This window comes from Pezoporus occidentalis, unplaced genomic scaffold (assembly GCF_034315485.1).
Source record: "Pezoporus occidentalis ecotype Australia unplaced genomic scaffold, CSIRO_AGI_Poc_V1 ctg200, whole genome shotgun sequence".
NCBI classification, from domain to species: Eukaryota; Metazoa; Chordata; class Aves; order Psittaciformes; family Psittacidae; genus Pezoporus; species Pezoporus occidentalis.
Genome location: NW_026913857.1, coordinates 2,397,960 through 2,421,236, shown reverse-complemented (window position 1 = coordinate 2,421,236; position 23,277 = coordinate 2,397,960). Strand labels below are relative to the sequence as shown.

Here is a 23,277-nt window from a genome sequence, read left to right as displayed (position 1 = left end):
AAGGGGCGGGGGCGGCTGCGGGCTGGGCTGCACGGCTCCGCTAGGCTTGGCTCGGCGCGGCTCGGCTCGGCGCGGCTCGGCTCGGTTCGGCTCGGCTCGGTTCGGCTCGGCTCGGCTCGGCTCGGCAGGCAGCGCGGTCCCCGAAGCCGCAGGTAGGTGCGTGACTCGCGCCCCGCACCGCGCTCTCGGCCCGGCTTAGCCCGGCCCGGCTCGGTTAACTCGGCCCGGCTCGGCGGGGCTACCGCGTCCCGGCGCGGCCCCGCCTGTGCTGCCGCGGGTGGGCCCGGCGTGGGGTGTCGCGGGGCCGGCGCGGCTGCTTGTTGCGCTTGGGGGATGAGTTGGAGCCGAAGTGCGAGAGGCTCCGGCTGCAGGAATGCGAGTCATTTCCTCCGCCCGCCGCCCTCGGGGAGGTGAAGGCGAACGCACAGCGGCCGGGCTGACCCGCGACCCGCGCCCGCCGCTGCCCCTCCACGGCCCCGGCTCCGCCAGACCCTCGCCCGCGGTCTCTGCGTGCCCCGGGGTCGCGCTCATCCACGGGTCCCCTTGTCTGCAGGACGCCTCACCCCAGGGACCCCTTGCTCGTGGTTCACACTCACCCAAGCGTCCTGTCGCCCATGGGACGTCTTGCCACTGGGTTGTGCTTACCCACGGGTCCCCTTGCTCCTGGGACCCTCTTGCATCTGGGACCTCCTCACCCACAGATCTCCTTGTCCCTGGGTTCCTTTGCTTATGGGTCACACTTGCCCAAGCATCTTGTCACCCATGGGACCCCTCACCCCTTGGTCATACTCATCCATGGATCCCCTTGTTGACACTTGCCCATGTGTCCCTTCATCCACAGGTCCTCTGACCCATGGGTTACACTCACCAGTGGGTTCCCTTGCCCGTGGGTTACACTCACCCATGGTTGCCTTGCCCATGGGTCCTTTTGCCTGTGGATAATGCCCACAAGTCATACTCACCCACAGATCCCCTCCTGGGATTTCCTCACTTGTCAATGGGTCCCCTTGCCTGCAGGGCTCTCCACCCCTGGGTCACACTCACCCACACATCCCCTTGCCTGTGGTACCCCTTGGTCATGGGTCACACTCACCCATGGGCCACACTTGCCAGTGAGGTTTCTCACCTGTGGGTCCTCTTTTTATGTGAGACCTCTTCTCTGTGGGTCCTCTTGCCCATGGGACCCCTCACCCATGGGTTCTGTCATCTGTTGGTCCCGTTACCCATGGATCCTCTCACCCATGGATCCTCTTGTTTCTGAGTCACAGTCACCTGTGGGACCTCGTTGTCCATGGGCCCTACTCACCAATGCTCAGTCATGGGGGTGCTGTGGCTCGGGGTGCAAGCCAGTACCTGATAGTGGCACTAATGGTCTTCTGTGAGTGTCCCACTGGGGATGTGAGTCCCTGCCAGGTTCTGGAAGTGGTGAGGATAAACCCACCCAGCTCTTAAATTAGGCTGCAATTGACATTGTGCCCTTGTGGCAGCAAGGAAATCGGGGCTGAGGTTTCCCAGGACCATGCGTGGTGTTCCCACGTCCTTTGACTTGCACGTGGGAGTAAGGCAGTGCCCGGCCCTGCATGCCCCCTGCCCCCACCAGCTTTGCTGTTGTTGCAGTCCTGAATCAGCTTTTTCCTGCTCGTGGCTGATGCATTTCTGGTCATGAGGATGCTTTCTAAGCCAAACTCTGCTTTTCCAGTGATGCTTCAGTGTGGCACTGATGGAGCTGGGCGTGCAGAGCTTTGCCACTCTGCCTAATTCCCGGGCTGGTTTGTGTAGGTGTTTTTCCATGGGGCTCGCTTGCCCTCTCCAGTTCTTGGATGGAGCGGGGATTAATTCGAGCTCTCTTGCTTGAAAGCGATGTTGTTTCGTTTAAAACTCCCAGTCCCGAAGGCACGTTTTGGTTTGGTTATAGGTACTGGCTTTTTACTATCGTTTTGTAGAGGCATTTCTTTTTTTAAACTGGGTTTATTCAGGCTCTTTAAACCCCGAGTCTGTAAGCAATTATTCCATTACATGAAAGTCAGGACGCTGAAAAAGATTAATTCAGACCAGATGTAAAAATAAATGTGAATTTCAAATTAAGATGATGTCAGCTCGCTCCTGCTAAAAAAAAAAAAGAGGCAGCCTTTGGACTCCAGATGGAGTATACAAATGATGGCGGTGGTTAAAATATCTGCCTGCTTCTTAATTGAGTTTTATGCTTTTTTTTGGCCTTGTCTGAAAAAGCAGGCTTAGGATATTGCTCAAACAACAACAAAAAAGCTTTTTCCCCCTTGCTGCTGGGGGAAAGGGAAGTTTATGGAGGCTCCGGCGTGGCTGCGAGGCTCTCCCAGCCAGAGAACCAGAGAGCAGCAGTGCCGGGGGAGGACAAATCCCCCTCTGCCCGCTCCAGGGTTGAAAAAGTATCTTGGTTTTGTGGGATCTGGAGCTGGAGGCGAGGACGCTGCAGGCCTCTGGATGGTCCAGGCACGGTTATGTGCCATTTGACATAAAACGGAGCTGGTTTTCAGGCTCTTAGCTCGGTGCAGAGCACTTTGCATCCTTTTTCTTAACCCCTCTCTGTGTGCACAAAGCATTGCATGTTCCCTAGAGTGGGGATGGGTTTGGGCACCGAGCCCATGTATGGGAACGGGCCTGGGAGCAGGGTGTCAGGGATGGGGCTACCCAAAAGTGCTTTCCCCTGGGAAAGGAAAGCCCAGGGCCAGAGCATCTTGGGTGGGGGTTATTAAATAGGGAGGTCCATGGTTTGGAAACTCAGGGATGCAGGACGGTGACACTGGCTCTTAAGCTGATTGGTGGTCCTGGGATCCCGCAGCCAAGGCGGAGGGCCAGATTGCCAAGGATTTATGGATTCTGCTTGTAGTGTGGGCTGCAACTTGCCCAAGGAGAGGGGAGCAAGGGCAATACTTCACATACATCCTTCAGAGGGATGCCTGCAGTCCCAGGAGCGGCACCTGAGCTCTGGGAGGTTTGGGTTTGTTGCTGGTGCTGCTTGGGGACAGTTCATAAAGTCCTCGGGAATGTGGTGGGGACAGGGTCTGGACCTAGATGGGGGAGAAATTCCTCCCCAACCCTGATGGTCTTGATGCCATGGATGCTCTCAGCAGATAATACTGTAGTCCTGAAGGCTCGGGCAAAGTTTGCCGGAAGGAAATAAAATGGAAGGGGCTGGTTCCGTAGCAGAAGAGTGAAGAGGAAGAGCAGGCGCCGTCCCTCCCTCACTGGAGCCTCTGCCAGGCAAAATCCATTTCTGTATGCATCGTCGCGGAGGCCGGGCGGCTTTATTTATATTTTAGTGCACCAAAGTAAGGGAACGAAGAGGCCTGTGATGGCTCTGCTGTAGGTCACAGGCAGATGGAAAATCAGCCCTTCCAGGCCGGATCCTGCTCAGTGCATGGCAGAAGGATGGGCTGGGGGAGCGGTTTCCCGAGCTGCCGTGGCTCGGCCCATGTTTCCCCATGTGCTGATGTGATGTCCCACAGGGCTTGTCCCCAGTGCTGGCTGTGATTGCAGCTGTGGCACAAACAGGAGAGGACAGAGGGGCCATTATCCCAGTTTGGGGATGATGCACTTGACTTGGCCTTTTGTGGCTGTCCCTTGGGTGTCCCCAGCACCCACTCATCCTGTTGCTGTGGTCCCATTGCAGCAGCCAAAGGGGAGGAAGAGGAGGAGGGGGAAGAGAAGGAGTGTTGCAGAGGTGGAGACAGGCAAGCTCCTGGGGGAACCCTCCTTGCAGAGGGATTTTGGATACCTCCAGCACTTGGGGGCATCTGCTGGGGCTGGCCCCCGGCTGCCCAGGCTGAGTTTCCAGCATCCAAATAGCTTTTGTGGTGGATGAAGTAATGTAATATTTATAACTGAGTCCTTTTTCCCAGTGAAGGTCTCTTTCATCTGCCTCTCTTCATTAGGAGGAAACTGTTGAGTTCATGAAGAATTGGAGACAATTTTAATTACGGGGCAACCGCAAGCAGGAATTAATCTAGCTTTTGGGTTAGTAGAAGCTGCATTAAGTGACGGCCTTAAAACTTGTAATAACAGCTCATGCATACCTGCGCCCTGTGATGTGGGGTAAAACCGACTCTAAACACTTAAAAACAAGAAATTCCTGCCCTGTGAATTCATCTTCCCATCTTGCTCTGCACTTCAGGCAGCCTCTTGCTGCGGGATGGCCTGTGCCTACGTGTGGATCCCATGTGGAATCCCTTCTCTTACCCCTATTGTGACTTGGGGGGACTGGAACAAAAACCTAGTAATGGGTTAGAGACACCGTGGGGCAGAATTTTTTATTTATTTTAATTAATTTTAATTTTAATTTATTATTTTATTTGTTTTGGCAAGGGAGGTGAATTTGGGTGACAGAGAAAAGGGCTGGATCTGCTTGAGGCTGGGGATTGTGTGGCTGGATTGAGTGGTTGGCACTGTGGTGGTCTGGCGGGTACCACGGGGGTACAAACCTGACCCAAATCCACAGGCTCAGGGACTCAGATGCTTCTTTTAGGTGTGATTAAATATGTGGAGGGGGGGGAAGATATGCTGCACATGCAAACCAGCCTGGCTTTGCATGCACAGAAGCTGCATACTTGCTTCTTTGGAAGAAAACCCCACCTCAGCTGACAAGTTCAAGCAATGTTAAATCCCCAGCCCTGGAATTGCATCCAAATTTATATTTCCTATGATGGAGCCTGGCACACTGCTCCAGCACCTCCGTCTGGACTGGGCTCAGCCTCTGCCTGCCCTCGGCCGTGTTTGCAGGACCCTGTGCTGAATAAATCCCCCGCCGAGTCAGCAGTGACAGCCCGAGCTGCTTTTCCAGGCCCACAGGTTTGTTGCATGATGTTTTCTTTACAGCAGAGCTTTGCGACAGGGTTTATCCCATGGCAAAAGTACAAGGGAGGGAGATGTTATTCCAGCAGGCTGGGCTGAAAACCACAGTCGATTGAGGAATTTTCTCTGCGTCGTCCTGGAGTTACAAAGCATATAAGCCATTTGCAGTGCCTTCCTATGGAATCTTAATGCTGTTTTCCCTGTAGCAGGGAAAATGCAGCTGGAAGACCTGGATCTGTGGGCACTGTGAAGGCTGATCTGTGCCCGAGTCCTCACTCCGTGTGTTTTCTCCAGTCAACTTTGCTCTCTGGATGGAAAACCCTTTGCAAAGCTGCCCAGGGTGGAGGTTCTCACTCTGGCTGTGGTGGGACCTGTGGCACCAGCCCAGCGTGGCGTTCCAGGGGGGCTCTCCCTGCAATCCAGGGTCTTTCCAGCTCAGAGCCGGATATGTGCGTGCTTTTTGGTGGTGTTTGTGCTGGAGCGACTTGCGGAGGCCAGCGGCGTGGGGTCCCAGGGAATCAAAGCTGACATTGTAGGAATGAGCAGCAGATGCTCGGAAAGAATTTGCCGGCGTCTGGCTGAGGCTGCTGGAGGCACATCACCCTGCAAGGGGCTTTGTGTGCCCGCTCACTAAATCTGCCGCAGCTCCAGCTCACAGAGGGGGATGCTCCTGGAGCTGAGGGGGTCTCACAAAGCCGCTGTCCTCCCCTGTGATACTCTATGTGGTCGTCTCATGGGGTGTTCTCATTCAGCAGCATTTTCTATACAAATAACAAAATATATGGTTCTTTCCTTCATGTGTTTCACTTGCTTTTTGAGGTAGGGTCCTGCAGAGCTGCTGCTGAGGGAATGTTTTCTTTGGCTCTGGCAGTGCTGTCCCCACCAAGCTGCATGGTGCCCATGCTCTGCTGATGCCAGCTCATGTGTTTTAATCCCTGACACTCAGGGACCAATTCATGCTGCAGGAGGAGGAGTAAATATATTGATTGGCATGGGGATGAACAGCCCTGGGGATGCCAAGAGCAGTGTGGAAGCTCACCGGAGGGAGCTTCAAGCTGCACAGTGGGGCCTGATGGCCAGCTTCTGCCTGGCTTTTAAAGGCAGTTTGGAGGCAGCTAGGTGATGAGCTGTGACACTGGTGTTCTTGGCAGCATCTCGAAGACTTGGTTCCATTTCAACATACTCTTAAGAAGGTGTTTTCCTCAGGGATCCTGCTATGAGCAGAGCTTGGTGCAGAGGCAGTGGTGGAGGAGGCACCCACTCCCAAACGGCTGCTCCTTCTTGCTGCAGGGATGCTGTGAGGCCCCAGATGTGCGGGGCTGATGCTATGGTGCTGGCAGCAGAGAATAGCCTCCTGGTGATGGGTTTACCAATAAATCTGGGTGGGCTGTGCTTCTGGCTGTAGTCCTGAGCCCATGGGGCTGGTGGGAAGATGCTGTCCTGCACCCATTGGGGCAGCAAGAGACCTCTGTGTGGGAGGAGGGTGCTGGAGGGTGCTCCGGGGCATGGCTGCTTTGAGCCCTCCCTACCATGGCCCATGCAGGTTGCTTCACGCCCAACCCCGTGTCGGTGCACAAGAGGTGCTGGGCGCCCGGCTGGGGCCAGGATGTTTGCCAAATACCTTCAGCCCCATTTTGTTCACTGCTGTGATTTTTAATGAACCTTGAAACCAACCCATCTGCTGCACTGTTTGCTCCCAGTTGGGATCTGTCATGCCTGGGCACAGCCATGATAAATGGATGCAACAAACAAATGCTATGCATGGATGCAGTATGTGGCCACAATGCATAGATGCAATGCACAGCTGCAAGGCACAGCCACAATGCATGGCTGCAGTGCATGGCCATGATGCATTGCTACATGAATGCAGTGCGTGGCCATGATGCATGGATGTAGTGCAGAGATGGAATACATGGCCATAGTGCATGGATGTAATACACATCCATGATGCATGGTGCAATGCACAGCAGCAATGTGTAGATGCAGTGCGTAGATGCAAAATGTGGCCCTGATGCATGTCTGTGGTGCATGGATGCAGCGCACGGCCATCACGCATGGATGCAATGCACAGATGCAATATATGACCACGAAGTGCAGATGCAATGCACAGCTGTGAAGCATGGCCACTGCATGGATTCAGTGCTGGGCCATCATGCACAGATGCAATGCACAGATGGCCATGACACATGGGTGCAATGCACAGCTACTCTGCACAGCTGCGCAAGGCCTTGGTGGTGCAAACCCAGAGTGGCGCAGCAAGACAGCATCACCTCTGGATTTCCCAACTTCTGCAAAACCCCAGTAACTACCAAACAAAAAGTCACCTCAGGGCACGTTTTTCCCCGCTGTACAAATATGCAAGTTAAACTGTTTTGGAAGCCAAAGGCATTTTCATTTAGACCAAAGCAAATATTTGGTGGAGAGGGAGACACTATACTGTCCTTGGTGCCAGCATAAATCTATGGGTTAGGAAAAGGGTGAACTAGTTTAGAGTTTAAAAATCCTTGCTCCTGGTGTCATGTGTGTGTTTGTGTCCCTGGGAACAGTCATGGGGTAAAAAGTGCTTAAGGAATATTTACCCTTGAAAATAAGAATTGGCTGAGGTTAGTGCTAGGACAGATTCCCCCCCTCAGCCTCGGTACAGATTTAGGCAAACGTTGGGAAATAGCATGAGACAGCGATTCCCATCTTCAAATCACTGTTAGTGCTTGGGTTGTCGGATTTAACCCCCATAAAGAGCTGGAGCTGGGGGGAATGGTGCTGGAGGGGACACAGGGTCCTGCTGTGGGACCCAGCAGCAGCCCCTTGCCTTTCTGCTGCTGGCAGCAAAACCTCCCGCACCGCCGCACTGCTCCTCTCCGGCAGAGCCGGGTTTGTTCCCAGCAGATAGACTTCTGTTTTTTATAATTATGCCAGGAAAGCCTTTTCTGAGGTTTTTCTGAATTTGAGCTGGGAGAATAAATCTGCTGGGTCAGGGGTTTTGGGCTCCGCTGAGATCCTGCGCTGCCCTAATTGTGGCGCCAGGGCTGGGATACAGGGTGGCCGTGGTGGGGTGCATGCAGAGGTTTTGGGGGACACCCTGATTCCAGAGGGTCATGATAATGGGTGGGAAGGGTGCCTGCCTCGGGATGTGGGAAGCTGGGGGTGCCATGCACAGGGCTCAGCCCCCCAATCTCACCTGCAGGGATGGCGCCCACGGGGACCGAGGCCACCCCAGCCCGCTGGTGAGGTGCCCGCCACCCGCCCCAAGCCCCGAGCCTGAAGCACGATGAACAAACTGACCTTCCACAACAACAGAGTCATGCAGGACCGCCGCAGCGTTTGCATCTTCCTTCCCAACGACGACTCTCTCAACATCATCATCAATGTAAGGCAGCAAAAGGACCAGGGTAACCCTGAGCACTGACGTTTTCATCACACCTGGGGGCTTGCAGCTGGGTGCCTTTGCAAGCTCTGGTTTTGCTTCTGGTTTCAATTTGGAGCCTGCCTGCTCTTGCCCTGCCAGAGAAATGCACACGAGTTATTCCCCTTAAAGCTGTGGCTGCATTTTACGCTCCCCTGCTTCTTCTCGACTCGATGTGCTGCTGGCAGAGCTGTGATTTTGGACAGGTGACCTGCTGCATGCCATCCCACCAGGCGGCATGATGCGGAGCAGGCAGTCTCTCCTCCCTCAGTCCTCACCCCACACGTCCACTGTGGATGGCAGTTCAGCCTCTCATACTCCAGTGAAGAAACAGGAGGGGTTTGGCTCTGATTTGGATGTAGTATGAAATATGAAATTCCCAGGTTTATTTTTTTTTTAATTCACCACCACCAATATTCTATTTTCTGCCCCAAAGCCATCTCCCTTGTGCCAGGCTGGTTGCAGTGAGGTCTCCACCACCTGCCGCTTCTCTCAGGCTGCCCCATGCATCTGCCCTGTGCATTCCATCACTGGGAGAGCTCTGGTCCTGCACCCCAGGATGGGAACCTCCTTTTGGGGGCTTCCATGTTGGCCCCATGGACAAACGAGCCCCACAGCCCAACCTGTCACTCTCCTGCTCCTGCTTGAGGATGCTGCAGCGGGTTTGCTGCCTGCCTGGCTCAGCCACAGATGCAGGAGGGACTGTGTGGGTTTTTGCAGGTGAAGATTTTGTGCCACGAATTGCTGGTGCAGGTGTGTGACCTCCTGAGGCTGAAGGACTGTCACCTCTTTGGGCTCAGCGTCATCCAGAGTAAGTCAGGGGCTTATGCCATGGGTTCGGTGCCCATGGCCAATCCAGCCCTATGCCATCACGGCTCATCATGGCACAATGCCCCTGGGTAAGGGGTGTGTGTTTGTCCAAATGTGGATGCAAATTTACCCAACCCTTTGGTGGCTCCTCATTAGGTGACAGGGAGGTTATGGACCCCCCACATCACCCACTGATGGGAGAGGGCAGGGCTTGGCGGGATGCAGGGGGCACAGTGGGGATGCTGATGCCAGCTCTGTCTCACTCAGACAATGAGCACGTGTACATGGACCTGGCCCAGAAACTCTACAAGTACTGCCCTAAGGAGTGGAAGAAGGAGGCCAGCAAGGTCAGCGGTGAGGTCTTGCATGGAGAGCTGACGGCAGTAAGGCCACCTCTGTCCCCGTTGCAGGTCACTTCCAGGAGATGGGAATGCAGCCGAGGGTGGGAGGGGGCACTTGGCTGTTAGCCTGCACAGGGTGGGGGGATGGGCGTCCAAAGTGAGTGATGGCTGTCACTGCAAGTGCCACCGTGTGCCCCCGGTGGGGACGTGTCCTCCACGCTCCCCACCCTGGAGCTGTGAATTTTTCCTCCCTTACTTCCTTACACTTCAGCAGAAATTCTGAGCTGTCCCTTCTTCTGGTTTCTAAAATCAAGTGTTTGGGATTTTCCCCCAAAGCACCTTTTAATTATTTCAAGGCAATGTGCTGATTGGGTTGGTGTGAAGGCTCCTGTGCTGGCACTGAGAATAGGGCCGGTGGGTGACGGGATGGGAGGGGTGGAAGAGGGCCAGCAGCAGCAGCTGGGGGCTGCAGCCCCCCTGGGGGTCTCAAACCCAGCCTCCTGCTTCTTTAAATCCAAATCCCCTTTGTGCTTCAGCACACTGGGAGGCAAAAAAGGGTTTAAGCTCTAATTCAGGGGAAATGTACAAGCAGTGTTAGCAAATGAACTCCTCCCTGTGGCTCTTTTGGGGGGAGGCAAAGGGGTGGCCATGAAGGACCTGGCCCTGGGTGAGTAGAGGCAAGGGGCAGGGGCGCAATGCTGGGGTCTGCACAGGAGCCCTGAAAATCTCCTCCTTCCAGGGGATTGACCAGTTTGGCCCTCCGATGATCATCCACTTCCGAGTGCAGTACTATGTAGAAAACGGCAGGCTGATCAGGTAGGCTGCACCTACCTGTCCCACCGTCCTGGGCACCCCTCCGGGCTTGGTGGGGAAAGCTGGTGGGGGGGTGGCACCCAGAGGTACCCCTGGCTCAGAGCCTCAGGATGCCACGGGATGCTGCTGGCATGCCAAAAGCTGGAGCTGTCTGTGGCAGGGTACCGAGCGGCTGCTCCTGCCACCCGCTATGCAGGGGCACATGGAGACACTGCTCGCTGCCAGCCATGGTGGAGCCTTTCAAGGGGCTGGGGACATGGTATTTAGGGCACAGCCTGATTTTAATTCACACGTGTGCCTGTGGCCAGGTGGGAGCTTCAGGTCCTGTTTTGGGGAAAAAACAGTTTTCAGGGTCTTGGGAGTTTGGGGACACAGTGGCATCTGCAGCCCCATGGGGATGCTTTCGGAGGGGTTATTCATCTGCAGGAGGCACTGGCTGGAAATTTGAGTACAGCAAAGTAGCTGTGATTTTGCACCACCTATTGGGATCTGGCTTTAATGAATGGGGGAAAGGGAGCAGCCAGCACTGCTCCCTCTGTAAGACCTTCCCACCGGGAGGAAGGTGCCAGAGTTGTCTCCCACCTCCTGGTCTTGGTCATGAGTGGGTGTCCTGCTGGCTCCCCTCTCCCCTATCGTCTGCTGTCCCCACAGTGACCGGACCGCACGCTACTACTACTACTGGCACCTGCGGAAGCAAGTGCTGCACTCGCAGTGTGTGCTGCGTGAGGAAGCCTATTTCCTCCTCACTGCCTTTGCCCTCCAAGCCGACCTGGGCGACTTCAAGCGCAACAAGCACTGTGGGAAGTACTTCGAGCCCGAAGCCTATTTCCCTGCCTGGGTAAGCAAGCTGTGATGTGGTCCCCACTCTGAGCTCATGTGAATCCCTGTGAGGCTGCTGATGCTGGGCTGCTCAGAGGCTTCCCAGGCAGCCAGCGTTCCTGCTGCCTCCCTGTCTCTGGCTTAGTCCCAGTTATTAATAACCTTTGACAACTGTGGGGCTGCAAATAGCTGTGGGGAGGCAGGGTTGGGGTTGCTGTGGTGGCTTGGGCAGCTCATTCCACTGCTGGGGATTTCCCTGTGCACTGCAGGGATGCTCACAAGGGCTTCCCTGTGTGCTGTGTGCCATCATGGCATAATCCCGCCATCACCAGGTACAGCCCTTTAGGAACTGGTGTCCTCCATTGCAGCAGCCATGGTGTAGGCAGCTCTTGGGGTAGTCCTGGAGGGAAACTGAGGCAGAGCACAAGGTGACAGGCAGCCTCACATTACCTCTGACCATCAGGCAGAGCTGGGTGCTGGGGCAATGCCATCCCAATGATTTTGCACAAAAGAGGAGTAGAGAGTGGTCCTGTTCTGTATGGCACAGTAATGGCAGACAGCTCCCATCTGGGACCCCACAGCAAGGACACAGTGCCAGCCTCTGAAGGGTACCCAAAACCAAGTCTGTTTATTACCAGACTAGTTAAAGAGGAGTGGTGAAGAGCTTCACAGCTGTGTGGGATGTGTGCTGGGACCCAAAACAGCTGAACCTCCTCTGTGTTTCCCTACAGCCGGGGCTACCTGCAGATGCTGGCAAGGGGAAGGTTCATAAAGTCCTAGCCACCACTGCTCACTTTTATGTGATTTCTGGGTTTTGCCTTCAAATCTGCCAGCTTCTCGCTTTTTCACACGTGCCAGTGAGGAGTGATGGCCCCAGGGCTATGTTCCCATGGGAACATACATGATGTCCATGCATGACTCTCCCTGCCCTGGCATGGGTGTCACCAGTGGTGTCAGCTCCATGGGCCAGGCACACTGGGAAATACACATTTCCCAGTGGGAACTCCAGTTGACTAGAGGTTGTTGGCTGTTTTATCTGTTTTATTTTGCTTGCAGGTCTCTATAATAAAGCGTACTGCTCCAGTTTCCCTTTTCCCTTGAAATTGCCACTGTTCAGGAGTGCCAGGGCTGGCATCCAGCCCCAAGCAGCTCCCCTGGACAAGCTTCTCTCCTCCTCCAAACAGGTGGTTGCAAAGAGGGGCAAGGACTATATCCTGAAGCATGTCCCAAACATGCATAAAGATCAGTTTGCTCTGACAGCCTCTGAAGCGCACCTCAAGTACATCAAGGAGGCTGTCCGGCTGGATGATGTGGCTGTGCACTACTACAGGTTGTACAAGGTGAGCAGCAGCCATGAGTTCAGGCTGGGGATTGGGTTCAGGGCTGCTTTTTACTGAAAGGAGCAACTGCCAAACAACTTCTAAGGTATTTTGGGAAGAGCTACATTTGAGTTGGGACTCACTGCCTGGAGCAGGGCAGTCTTGAGGGCAGTGCTTCACTCCCAGAAGCAGGGAGATGCAGCTTTATATCATCCTGCCATTTTCTACCAGTTACAGAGAGGCGAGAGGTGGCCAGGGTGTGGGGAAGTAGCTCCGGGGTTTCTTGGATCTTATTTTTTGGTATCCCCTCCTTCCTCCTTAAGAAATATATGCTGGAGTTTTCTCCTGGGAACAGGGCAATTTGTTTGCTGGGTGCTGGGAGCTAGTGCTTTGCAAACCATTCTATAGCATCCTTAAGTTAAAGAGAAGAACACTCCAGGAGAGCACAGCGTGCTGGTGTAGGAGCACACCGGCTCAAGCATAAAAGTGCCCCAGCTCTGTTTCTGAAGGTCCTTCCAAGTTTTCTGAGGTTAAACTGCTTTTCCAGAGCCTTAAGATGGCGTGGCAGCTGCTTGGGGGTTGAGACTGGGAACTTGTGAGAGGATGTGACCAGGCGGTGTGTGTGCATCAGTTGGACTTGATGATCTTAAAGGTCTTTTCTGACCTAAATGCTTCTATGATTAATGTGGCACTTACCACATGTGGCTGTTGCTGCTGGATGGGAGGTGGGGGGATTACAGGAGGATACCTTGGTTGGAGGGCGGGGAGCAGATTTTTGCACTTCATGCTGCAAATGATGTATTTTTCCTCCTTTAGGACAAAAGGGAGGTTGAGGCCTCCCTGACACTGGGGCTGACAACACGGGGCATCCAGATCTTCCAGGTAGGCAGCTGAGGGAGGGCAATGGCGCGGCCCCCTCCCTGCATGGGCAGCCCCCGCCAGCATCCTCAGCTGGGCCCGCCTCTTGTTGCAGAACTTGGATGAAGAAAAGCAGCTGCTCTATGACTTCCCCTGGACAAACGTTGGAAAGCTGGTGTTTGTGGTGAGTGCAGCCATCCCCAGGCAGAGCATCTCTGCCCGTGTCACTCCTGGGCTCTGATTTGGGCACGGGCTCTTATTACACCTCAAGCAGGATGATTGCAGTGCGGGTGAAGGGGTTGATAGGTGGGCTGCAGCAGGAATATCTTCCTCTCTGGGGCTGACGTCCTCCCTCTCCCACACAGGGCAAGAAGTTTGAGATCCTGCCGGACGGGCTGCCCTCAGCCAGGAAGCTCATCTACTACACGGGCTGCCCGCTGCGCTCCCGCCACCTCCTGCAGCTGCTCAGCAGCAGCCACCGGCTCTACATGAACCTGCAGCCCGTGCTGCGCCAGGTCCGCAAGCTGGAGGAGAATGAGGGTAGGTGCCCCTGGGGCGTGAATCCCACCAGCACCGGGCTCCTGCCTGTATGAGGTCCTTGTGCCAGCCCCATGGCTGGGAACAGGTCAGGGGGTGGATGTCCCCATGCTGTCCCCCTCGACTGTGCATCAGCAAGCCCCGGCCCTGACCAACCTCTCCTGGATGGCGGGATGCCCAAAGACCTGCTGTGGTCCCTGATGGCCCAGTTCCTTCCAATGCCTCAATGCAGCATTTCCCAGTGCCCCATGTCTCATTTCCAAGCTCAGAAAGCCCTTGAGCAAGTATAAGATCTTCTTTCTCTTCCTATTTTTTCCACCCCTCATCTTCCTCTTCCCCTCTGCCTTCTCCTTGTCCTCACCTTGCTTCTCCTTGTCCTCCTCATCTTCTTCGTCCTCCTCCTCATCTTCCTCTTTTTTCTTCACCTCCTCATTTTCTTTCTCCTCCTCTTCCTCCTTCTCCTCTTCTTCCTCTTTCTCCTCCTCCTACTTTGAAGCAATAGCACAGCACAGAGCACAGCAAGTCTGAGGCTCCCCACCATCTGCACCATCCCCAGGTGCCACCAGGACAGGGCTGGCCACCCTGCTGGGCTTGGGTGACAGTGCCCTTGGGGACCAGGGTGCTCCAGGGGGTTGTGGTGCAGGCTGCCACATGCTGACAGTGTGTCACTGGCCTCGCAGAGAAGAAGCAGTACCGTGAGTCGTACATCAGCGACACCCTCGACCTGGACATGGAGCAGCTGGAGAAGCGCTCGCGGGCCAGCGGCAGCAGTGCCGGCAGCGTGCGGCACAAGCGCCTGTCCCGGCACTCCACTGCCAGCCATAGCAGCTCCCACACCTCGGGCATCGAGACCGACCCCAAGCCCAGGGAGATGGGGCCCGAGGATGGCTTCTCGGGCACCGGTGCCCACCGCAAGCTGAAGACCTGCAGCTCCATGACCAGCCATGGCAGCTCCCACACCTCTGGGGTGGAGAGCGGTGGGAAGGACCGGCTGGAGGAGGACTCCCAGGATGATGGTGAGACACCAGCTGAGTGTGGGCTTTCCAGCTTGGGTCTCACCAGGTAACTGGGGTTGGAGGGTGCTCGGGGGGTTCACATCAGTGACTTGTCCCATCTTGTCTTTGCCTGCAGAAATCGAGATGCTGGTGGATGACCCCCGGGAGCTGGAGCAGGCTGGTGAGATGGAGGTGAGCCCTGACATGTGCGTCTACATCACGGAGGACATGCTGCTGTCGCGCAAGTTCAATGGGCACTCAGGTAAGGCAATGTCTGCTTTTATTTCCAATTCCACAGTGCAAGTCACACCTTCAGTGTTCAGCAGAGGAAATCATAGAATCATAGAATAATTAGGGTTGGAAAGGACCTTAAGATCATCAAGTTCCAACCCCCCTGCCATGGGGAGGGACACCTCCCACTAAACCATATCACCCAAAGCCTCGTCCAACCTGGTCTTGAACACTGCCAGGGATGGAGCATTCACAACCTCCCTGGGCAACCTATTCCAGTGCCTCACCACCCTAACAGCCCAAGACAACCTTTTGGGACACTGGGAAAAGCCACTTGCCCCACGGGTTGAAGGTGAGATGGGGTAAACTTGGTGAAACTACAAAAAGAAGGGGTTTCCTGGGAAAGGTGCAGGTTTGACTCAGAGCAGGACTGATGCTCCGTGCTGCTGCCCTGTGGCACAGGGGTGTGTGCCCAGGCTCGATGGGTTATTTGGAGATGGCAGGAGCTGCCCACAGGTGATGGACATAATTTCATTGATGTTCTCAATTGCTGACCTGCTCTATCGTTTTTATGACAAGTCCTCACTTGTTCCCATGAGCATGAGAGCTGTTATAGAATCATAGAATCATAGAATAGTTAGGGTTGGAAAGGGCCTTAAGATCATTCAGTTCCAACCCCCCTGCCATGAGCAGGAACACCTCACATTAAACCATGTCACCCAAGGCTCTGTCCAACCTGGCCTTGAACACCTCCAGGGGTGGAGCATTCACAACTTCCCTGGGCAACCTATTCCAGTGCTTCACCACCCTAACAGTAAAGAACTTCCTCCTTATATCCAATCTAAACTTCCCCTGTTTTAACCCATTACCCGTTGTCCTATCACTACAGTCCCTAATGAAGAGTCCCTCCTCAGCATCCCTATAGGCCCCCTTCAGATACTGGAAGGCTGCTATGAGGTCTCCATGCAGCCTTCTCCATGCTGAACAGCCCCAACTTTCTCAGCCTGTCTTTGTATGGGAGGTGCTCCAGTCCCTGATCATCCTCGTGGCCCTCCTCTGGACTTGTTCCAACAGTTCCATGTCCTTTTTATGTTGAGGACACCAGAACTGCACACAATACTCCAGGTGAGGTCTCACAAGAGCAGAGTAGAGGGGCAGGATCACCTCCTTCGACCTGCTGGTCACGCTCCTTTTGATGCAGCCCAGGATACGGTTGGCTTTCTGGGCTGCAAGCGCACACTGAAGCCGGCTCATGTTCATTTTCTCATCGACCAACACCCCCAAGTTCTTCTCTGCAGGGCTGCTCTGAATCTCTTCTCTGCTCAACCTGCAGCTGTGCCTGGGATTGCTCCGACCCAGGTGTAGGCCCTTGCACTTGTCATGGTTAAACTTCATGAGGTTGGCATCAGCCCACCTCACAAGTGTGTCAAGGTCCCTCTGGATGGCATTCCTTCCCTCCAGGGTATCAACTGAACCACACAGCTTGGTGTCATCGGCAAACTTGCTGAGGGCGCACTCAATCCCACTGTCCATGTCAGTGACAAAGATGTTGAACAAGACCAGTCCCAACACCGATCCCTGAGGGACACCACTCGTTACTGGTCTCCAGCTGGACATTGAGCCATTGACCACAACTCTTTGTGTGCAGCCATCCAGCCAGTTCTTTATCCACTGAGTGGTCCATCCATCAAATTGATGTCTCTCCAATTTAGAGACAAGGATGTTGTGTGGGACAGTGTCGAACACTTTCCACAAGTCCGGGTAGATGACAACAACTGCTCTACCCCTGTCCATCAGTGGTCCATAGAAGGCCATCAAATTGGTCAGGCAGGATTTCCCCTTAGTGAAGCCATGCTGGCTGTCACCAAGCACCTTGTTGATTTTCATGTGCCTCAGCATGCCTTCCAGGAGAATCTGCTCCAAGATTTTGCCAGGCACAGAGGTGAGACTGACTGGTCTGTAATTCCCCGGGTCATCCATTTTCCCCTTCTTGAAAATGGGGGTTATATTTCCCTTTTTCCAGTCATTGGGAACTTCATCTGACTGCCAGGATTTCTCAAATACGATGACCAGTGGCTTAGCAACTTCATTTGCCAGCTCCTTCAGGACCTGCGGATGGATTTCATCAGGACCCATGGACTTGTGCACGTTCAGGTTCTTAAGATGGTTTCGAACCAGATCCTCTCCTACAGTGGGCCTAGGATCATCATTCTCACGGCCCCTGCGTCTGCCTTCCAAGATTTGGATGGTGTGATCAGAGCCTTTTGCCAGTGGCAAAGAAGTCATTCAGAACCTCAGCCTTCTCTAAATCCTGTGTAGCCAGTTCTCCCGAGACCTTCCGGAGGGGGCCTTCGTTGTCCCTAGTCTGTCTTTTATTTGCAATGTACCTATAGAATCCCTTCCTGTTACGTTTCACATCCCTGCATTATCACAAGTGTGAGCCTGGTTTCTCCAGAGCTGTGCTCAGAGAGTTGCCTGCATTTCCAGTTCTGTGCTGGGAGCTACTGGGAGGTCTCATGGGGTGCCAAGCTCCCTGGGGACAGCTTTATATGTCATTTTCTTGGAAATTTGGGATGCTTTGTAGATAACATTGGTTACAAGTGGAGCTGTTGGGGTGAAGGCTTCCCGTGAAGCTGGGGGTGCTTTTGCCACAAAGCAAGGTCCAGCCTGCAGGGGCAGCAGGCACGGATCCCAGGAGAGCTGAGAAGCCTTGAAATAACCTTCACATCCTCCTATCTCCTCTGTGCAGGGCTTATTGTGAAAGAGATCAGCTCCTCCACCTCCAGCTCCTCAGAGACAGTGGTGAAGCTGCGGGGACAGAGCACTGACTCCTTACCCCAGGTACGTAGTGCTGGTGAGGCTTAGGAGAGACCTGAAGTCCTGCTGGCACTGGGGTCTTGGGTTTCCCTGACCCCCTTGGCTCCCCATGGGGTTCTGAGCCTCCTCTCTGCTTTGCCCAGACAACATGCAGGAAACCGAAGACATCAACCGACCGGCACAGCCTGAGCCTGGATGACATTCGTCTCTACCAAAAGGACTTCTTACAACTGGCCAACCTCTGCCAGGACACAGCCCAGAGCTACACCTTCGGCTGTGCCCATGGGCTGGAGGAGGAAGGGCTCTACTGCAACGGCTGCTTGGCCCAGCAGTGCATCAACATCCAGGAGACCTTCCCTGTCAAAAGAACCAGCAAATACTTCTCATTGGATCTCACCCATGATGAAGTCCCTGAGTTTGTCGTCTGAGCACCACAGGGGGCAGGACCAGCTGCCCTCCCCCTAGGGGGAGGCTGGGGCTCCCTGCCCTGCATCCAGGCTGTCAGTGTTGCCTTTCCCTCACCCCACACCCCTCCCTGCAAACCGAGGCCGTGGAAACTCGGGGAACACCCCAGCAGTGGGCAGGATGGAGTCCCCGGGCATGGCAGAGTCCCACCGGTGGTCCCCCAGCATCCTTTCTCCTCCGGATGAGTTTGTGCCAAACACAAGTTGTTTTATTTCAACTGGGAGAAGCACAACTTGTTTGAGCTTGCAGAAGTCAGCCTGTGTTTTCTCACTGCCTTGTGGCGAGGTGGCCTTTTCTCCTCCTTGCCCCCATCCTCCGTGCTGCCGGTGGCTCTGGCAGTGGCTTGGTGGCAGCCAATGCTGGAGAGAAAGTGCCAGACTGTTGTGTTCAAGTCAAGCCAAAGAAATGTAAATACCCTAAAGGCCAGTATAGGGAGGGAGAATTAAGCAATAACCAGCCGGGGATTGATGAACCATGGAGGAAGGCATGGCCAGCAGCATCAACCAGAGCATCAACCAGAGTATCAGCCCAGTTCTTCCAAAACCACGTGCTGGAGGTGAGGCCAGAGTGATCCCAGCAGGGTGGCTGAGAGCTCTCAAAGCCATTTGCAGCTTCATTTTTGTTCTTCTTTTCTCTGAGAAAAAAAAACCAAAACCCAAAACCACCCATCCAAGAAAGCCAAAAGCAAAGGAGGGTGGAAAAGAATAGGTCACCTGTAAGGATATTGCAATAATGCGTCCCAGACTTTGAATATATAGAGATTACATATATAAATATATCAAGGTATGTATGTTTATATATGTCTGGATCTTATAGACCCATTTGCATTTTACTTCTGCCCTAAAATACCTTTTATACAAAGGATCTGCCTCTCTTCTTTAATGAACCATATAAATAATCATATTTTTTTCTAAGCACTAAGTGAGAAAATAGACTTTCATCTTGAGAAGAATATGTATGCAACCGCGTTGTAATTGTGGCTCTTCCTGGTGCAGTCTCTGTTGTATTTTACCAAGGCTTTTCATGCGTCTTTAAGTTTCTTACAGTTCAAATAGTTCTGCTAAAGAATGATGGTGATGTGCTAGAAAAACCCAAGGGCGGCTTCTGAGTGTGTCCCAGGGAAGCCAGCCTGCCCAGATGTAATATTTACCATTGGTACTGGAGGGTGAAGCATTACAGCAGCTAATACTCACAGCACAATGCCTTTTTAGTCAATATTTTTAATTAGAGTTTAGTGATTGACAGCCAAAGTTTTGCCATATTTTGATATACCACCTTTTTTTAACTGGAACCTTTTCTTAAAAGAAAAAAATACTATTTTATAAATGAGCACAATCTTATTTTTATAAAAAATACTGGGGGAGAGAGCCAAGAAGGGAGAACTAATACCAAAAGAAACAGAGAGTGGCTGTTGGCACAGTGCAAAACCCCTCAGTGTTACTGTGATGAGGGAGCTGGTAGGGGAGAGCTTCAGGCACTGTTGGGGCTCTGCACTATGGGACCGTGGCACGAGCACAGCATGTCCCGATCCCAGCACTTGATCTCACCCAGCACAAGGGATATTATTGGAAATGATAGACAGCCAAATGCTGGCAGAGCAAGCAGGAAGATGCTGTCCCCCAAAGCTAGTTTTTATCTCCCCTAAAGCTGCCCAGGGCAACTGGAGGGATGCTGCATAGGGGGCTCAGGCCCATGTGCTTCGTTCTAGTTTTGGGGGGACCCCAGAAAACACCCGAAAAGCCTCATTTGTGGGTACCACATCTCAGAGTGGGATGCTTGCATTTGGTAGCAGCAGACCCTTGTCCACAGCCAGGTTTGTGATTGCTGGGTTGTGTGTGTCTGCCATGCATGGGCTGGTATGGTCAGGAAAATACCCTAAATTCATCCCCAGCCTCTTCTTTTCCCCTCTACCAGCCCCTGTGAGGCAGTGGGGCTGCAGCACCCAGGTGGGGGGGTCCTGCTGGCACCCCTCCACCAGCAAGTCTGGGGTGCCCTCCATGGGACACTCACCCACTGCTCTGCAGAAATGCGTAGCTGGAGGGACAAAAAGGGTAAATCGTGTAAAGAAATGCCCAATGATGTTCAGAAAGCATTGGGGGCAGGGGGGAGCAGCTAAATCAGGGCTTCTCCATTTCTTCTCCTACCCCGTTATCTTACAGGTGAACCTGGAAGAAAGCAGGGTTTGGGGTGCTAAAGAGGGCAGCGATGGAGCTCACACCTGGGCAAATGGGAGTGGGGCTGTGCCAGGGAGTAGTGGGGGGAACATAGAGGTGCCATTTATTCCGTGGGTGGCCAGGGTGTCTGCAGGGTCATGCTGGGAAATGGGGTGGCAGTGCCTGAGTGCCCTTAGTGCCACTGCCCCTGCAGTAATGAGCTATCTGTCTGCACGAACAAAATAGTCCTTTCTGTGAAAGGATCTTCCCGTCAGGGTGATGGGAGAGCCAGTGACTGTGTTGCAAAAGGGAAACACAGGGAAAGCTATACAAAAACCCCGCAGTGAAATCATTTTGTACCAATGAAGTTTGTTGTGTGCCTTTTGCGGTACGGCTGGAAACGACAATAAAGTGAAAGTTGTTTGCATTACTTTGACTGCTGGCGATTTAAAATGCTGCCAGGCTGAAGGGAGTGATGAAACAACAGGTGTGTTTAACGAATGTGGTAAATTTATTGTGCTCTCCAGCATCACCTGGCTCTGGAGAACAGGTAAAAGCAGCAGCCTCTGGTGGGGGAATTGATGGGCTGATCCTTTCCATCCTGGTTTTCGGTGATTTCTAGGAAAAGGAGGACCAGTTCCAGCCTGTCTCCAGGACCCCCAGCCCTGGTCCTCCCCCAGCCCAGCCTGCCGGGGCTTAGCTCCCTACCCCTGGCAGTGGGAGAGACAGTAGTCACCAGTGTGATGAGGGAGGTGGTCCTCTGCCTACTGCGCTCCTCTCTTTAATCCCCCTTTTTCCCTCCTCCTCTGCTTGGAGCAGGCTCTGCTTAGGGAGAATGGGATGGGTGTTTGGGAGCAGCACCCAGGTGAGTTTCCACGAGGGAGGAAGCTTCACCATGTTAAAGATATGACCCTGACCAGGATCCTGCCCAAGAGGCCAGGATGGCATCCGGCTTTGGGCCGAACATGAGGATGCTGTCGGAGCTTCCACCTCCTCTTGAGGCACCTGGTGGGAGTTTCCCAAGGCCCCAAGCTCTGTGAGTGCCTGGACAGGGAAGACTTCATTTCCTCTTTCCTGAGTTGATGTTTTTGGATGAAGCGCGTGGATTCTCCAGTGTCTGATAGAGGCTTTTTGCTGCAGCCTTCCCCCTCCAACATGCAGGGCCACCCTCCCATCTCCCATGCCACTAGTGCTAATTAAACTTCTCACAACATAATTAGTCAGGTCTTTTCTTCTTCATGTTGCCAGCTTTGCTGAACCTGGCACCCACTTCCTCCAGCCAAGGAAAGCTGAATCATAGAATAGTTAGGGCTGGAAAGGACCTTTCCACATCCTCTTTCCCAGTTTTCTGAGCATCTCTTGACCCTCAGAGTATTGATCCCCTCACACCCAGCCCACTCCTAATTGCTGAGATGCAAGTGGTAGGAAAGATAAAGGCTGTCTGATGTGAGGAGTTCACTGTTACTAGGAGCAAAATCCTGATTTCCTGCAGAGGATGAAGATCCTGTTCTCCTTTGGGGAAGCAGCATCAGTAAAGCTTCTTGGCTGGTTTCTCCAAGCATGCTGCAGACTGGATGCGACTCTGTGCCACCCTAACACTAGTACCATGGGGGCTACCAGCATCCCCAGGAGCCTGGACACCCGTGGGACCTGCACTGGAGCCTGCCTGCCTTTGCCATCCATCCCTCTTCCAAGAACCCTGGGAGAGGTATGGGGATGGAGATGTGGTGCTGTGCACTTCTGGTGTGGGGCATACACACTGCACCCTTCCCCTGGCACCTTCAGCATCTATGATGGAGCAGTGGAGCATCCTGTGCCTTTTCTTTGGGCTCCAAAAATAACTGCATGTTACCAGTGATTTCCCTTTGTCCTCTAAAACCAGCCCTCGTCCTCAGTGAGGCGGGTGCTGACCGTGGGGTGGCCACGGGTCTTGGTGCCCAATTGTTGGTAACGCCAGACGTTGTCGGGGCAGCTGATTGCCTCACGCAGGAGGGAGGAGTATGAGGGAGCAAGTGACTTCTGGGATGGGGACTGCATTGTCTGCTACTAAGTATAGCCTCCAGATTTCATCCTTGGCCTCTAAAACCCCTCAATTTTCCTAAAACCAGATGTTGAATGTTATTTTGCATGAGCCAGGCCTGCCGCCCAGGAGGGAGGGAGGGGAGGGGCCTCTCTCTTCCCCATAGACTTTCTTTAGCAAAGGCTAGTACCCTCAGCTAGGCCTTAAATGAGTTCCCCTCTGGCATTTGATGGCTTGGCTTCCATTGCTCCTCCCTCATCTCACTGAGGGAGAGGTCCCCAGGGGGGAAAGGTCCTCCAGTTCCCATCCCGGCGGTGTGTCCCCAGGCAGCCTTGCACCCACGCTGGCTGGTTTTCCCTCGAATGCTCCCTGGTGCTGGCAGCCCTTGTGCTGCTCTGCCTTAGCCATTTCACGAGTTTAAGCTTTCACAGGAAGGCTGCACTTGGCCCATTTTCTCTCCAGCCGCTCCACTTCAGATTTTGCATCTCCTGTCACCATTTCATGGCAGCCCGAGTGGTCAAAGACTTGCGATTTGTAGGGCGACAACGTTCAAATGCCACTTTAATGGAGCCAAGTGCAAAATGCACTTTAAAAGGGGAATGTTGCAGTAATGTCCCTTTTTACTTTAAGTTTTGCCGCCAGACAACAACCGGTGGTGCTCTCTCCAGTGTTACACAGTGATGACTCTTCCCAGGCTGGTGCCTCACAGAGCATCCTCCTTCTATCAGCCCTTCCAAGCCAGCAGTGCTGGACACACCCTCTGGCATCACCCCAATCGTACACCGATGATTGACAGCTGATAATTACAGAAATACCCCGTGTGTTCCTGTCTCTTTAGCCTGGGGACCTTCTGCACCCTGAAATCATCA

At 53.8% G+C, this 23,277-nt stretch overlaps 1 protein-coding gene across 4 annotated transcripts; it reads left to right on the top strand.

The window, feature by feature from the left end:
• FRMD6 (FERM domain containing 6) lies at positions 1–20,818 on the top strand. Of its 4 annotated transcripts, none has more exons than XM_062618511.1 (14): positions 1–152; positions 8,012–8,194; positions 8,951–9,041; positions 9,308–9,387; positions 10,121–10,197; positions 10,846–11,032; positions 12,198–12,353; positions 13,149–13,214; positions 13,306–13,374; positions 13,556–13,730; positions 14,408–14,743; positions 14,859–14,984; positions 17,703–17,794; positions 17,914–20,818. In XM_062618511.1, the coding sequence occupies exons 2-14, from the start codon at positions 8,096–8,098 to the stop codon at positions 18,196–18,198; spliced, it is 1,839 nt and encodes a 612-aa protein (XP_062474495.1). In that variant the 5' UTR covers positions 1–152; positions 8,012–8,095; the 3' UTR covers positions 18,199–20,818. The 4 variants fall into 4 exon arrangements, with proteins under 4 accessions (XP_062474495.1, XP_062474493.1, XP_062474494.1 ...); XM_062618509.1 differs by having other exon boundaries at positions 9,308–9,450; XM_062618510.1 differs by having other exon boundaries at positions 1–156; positions 9,308–9,450.
• The last annotated feature ends 2,459 nt before the right edge of the window (positions 20,819–23,277 follow it).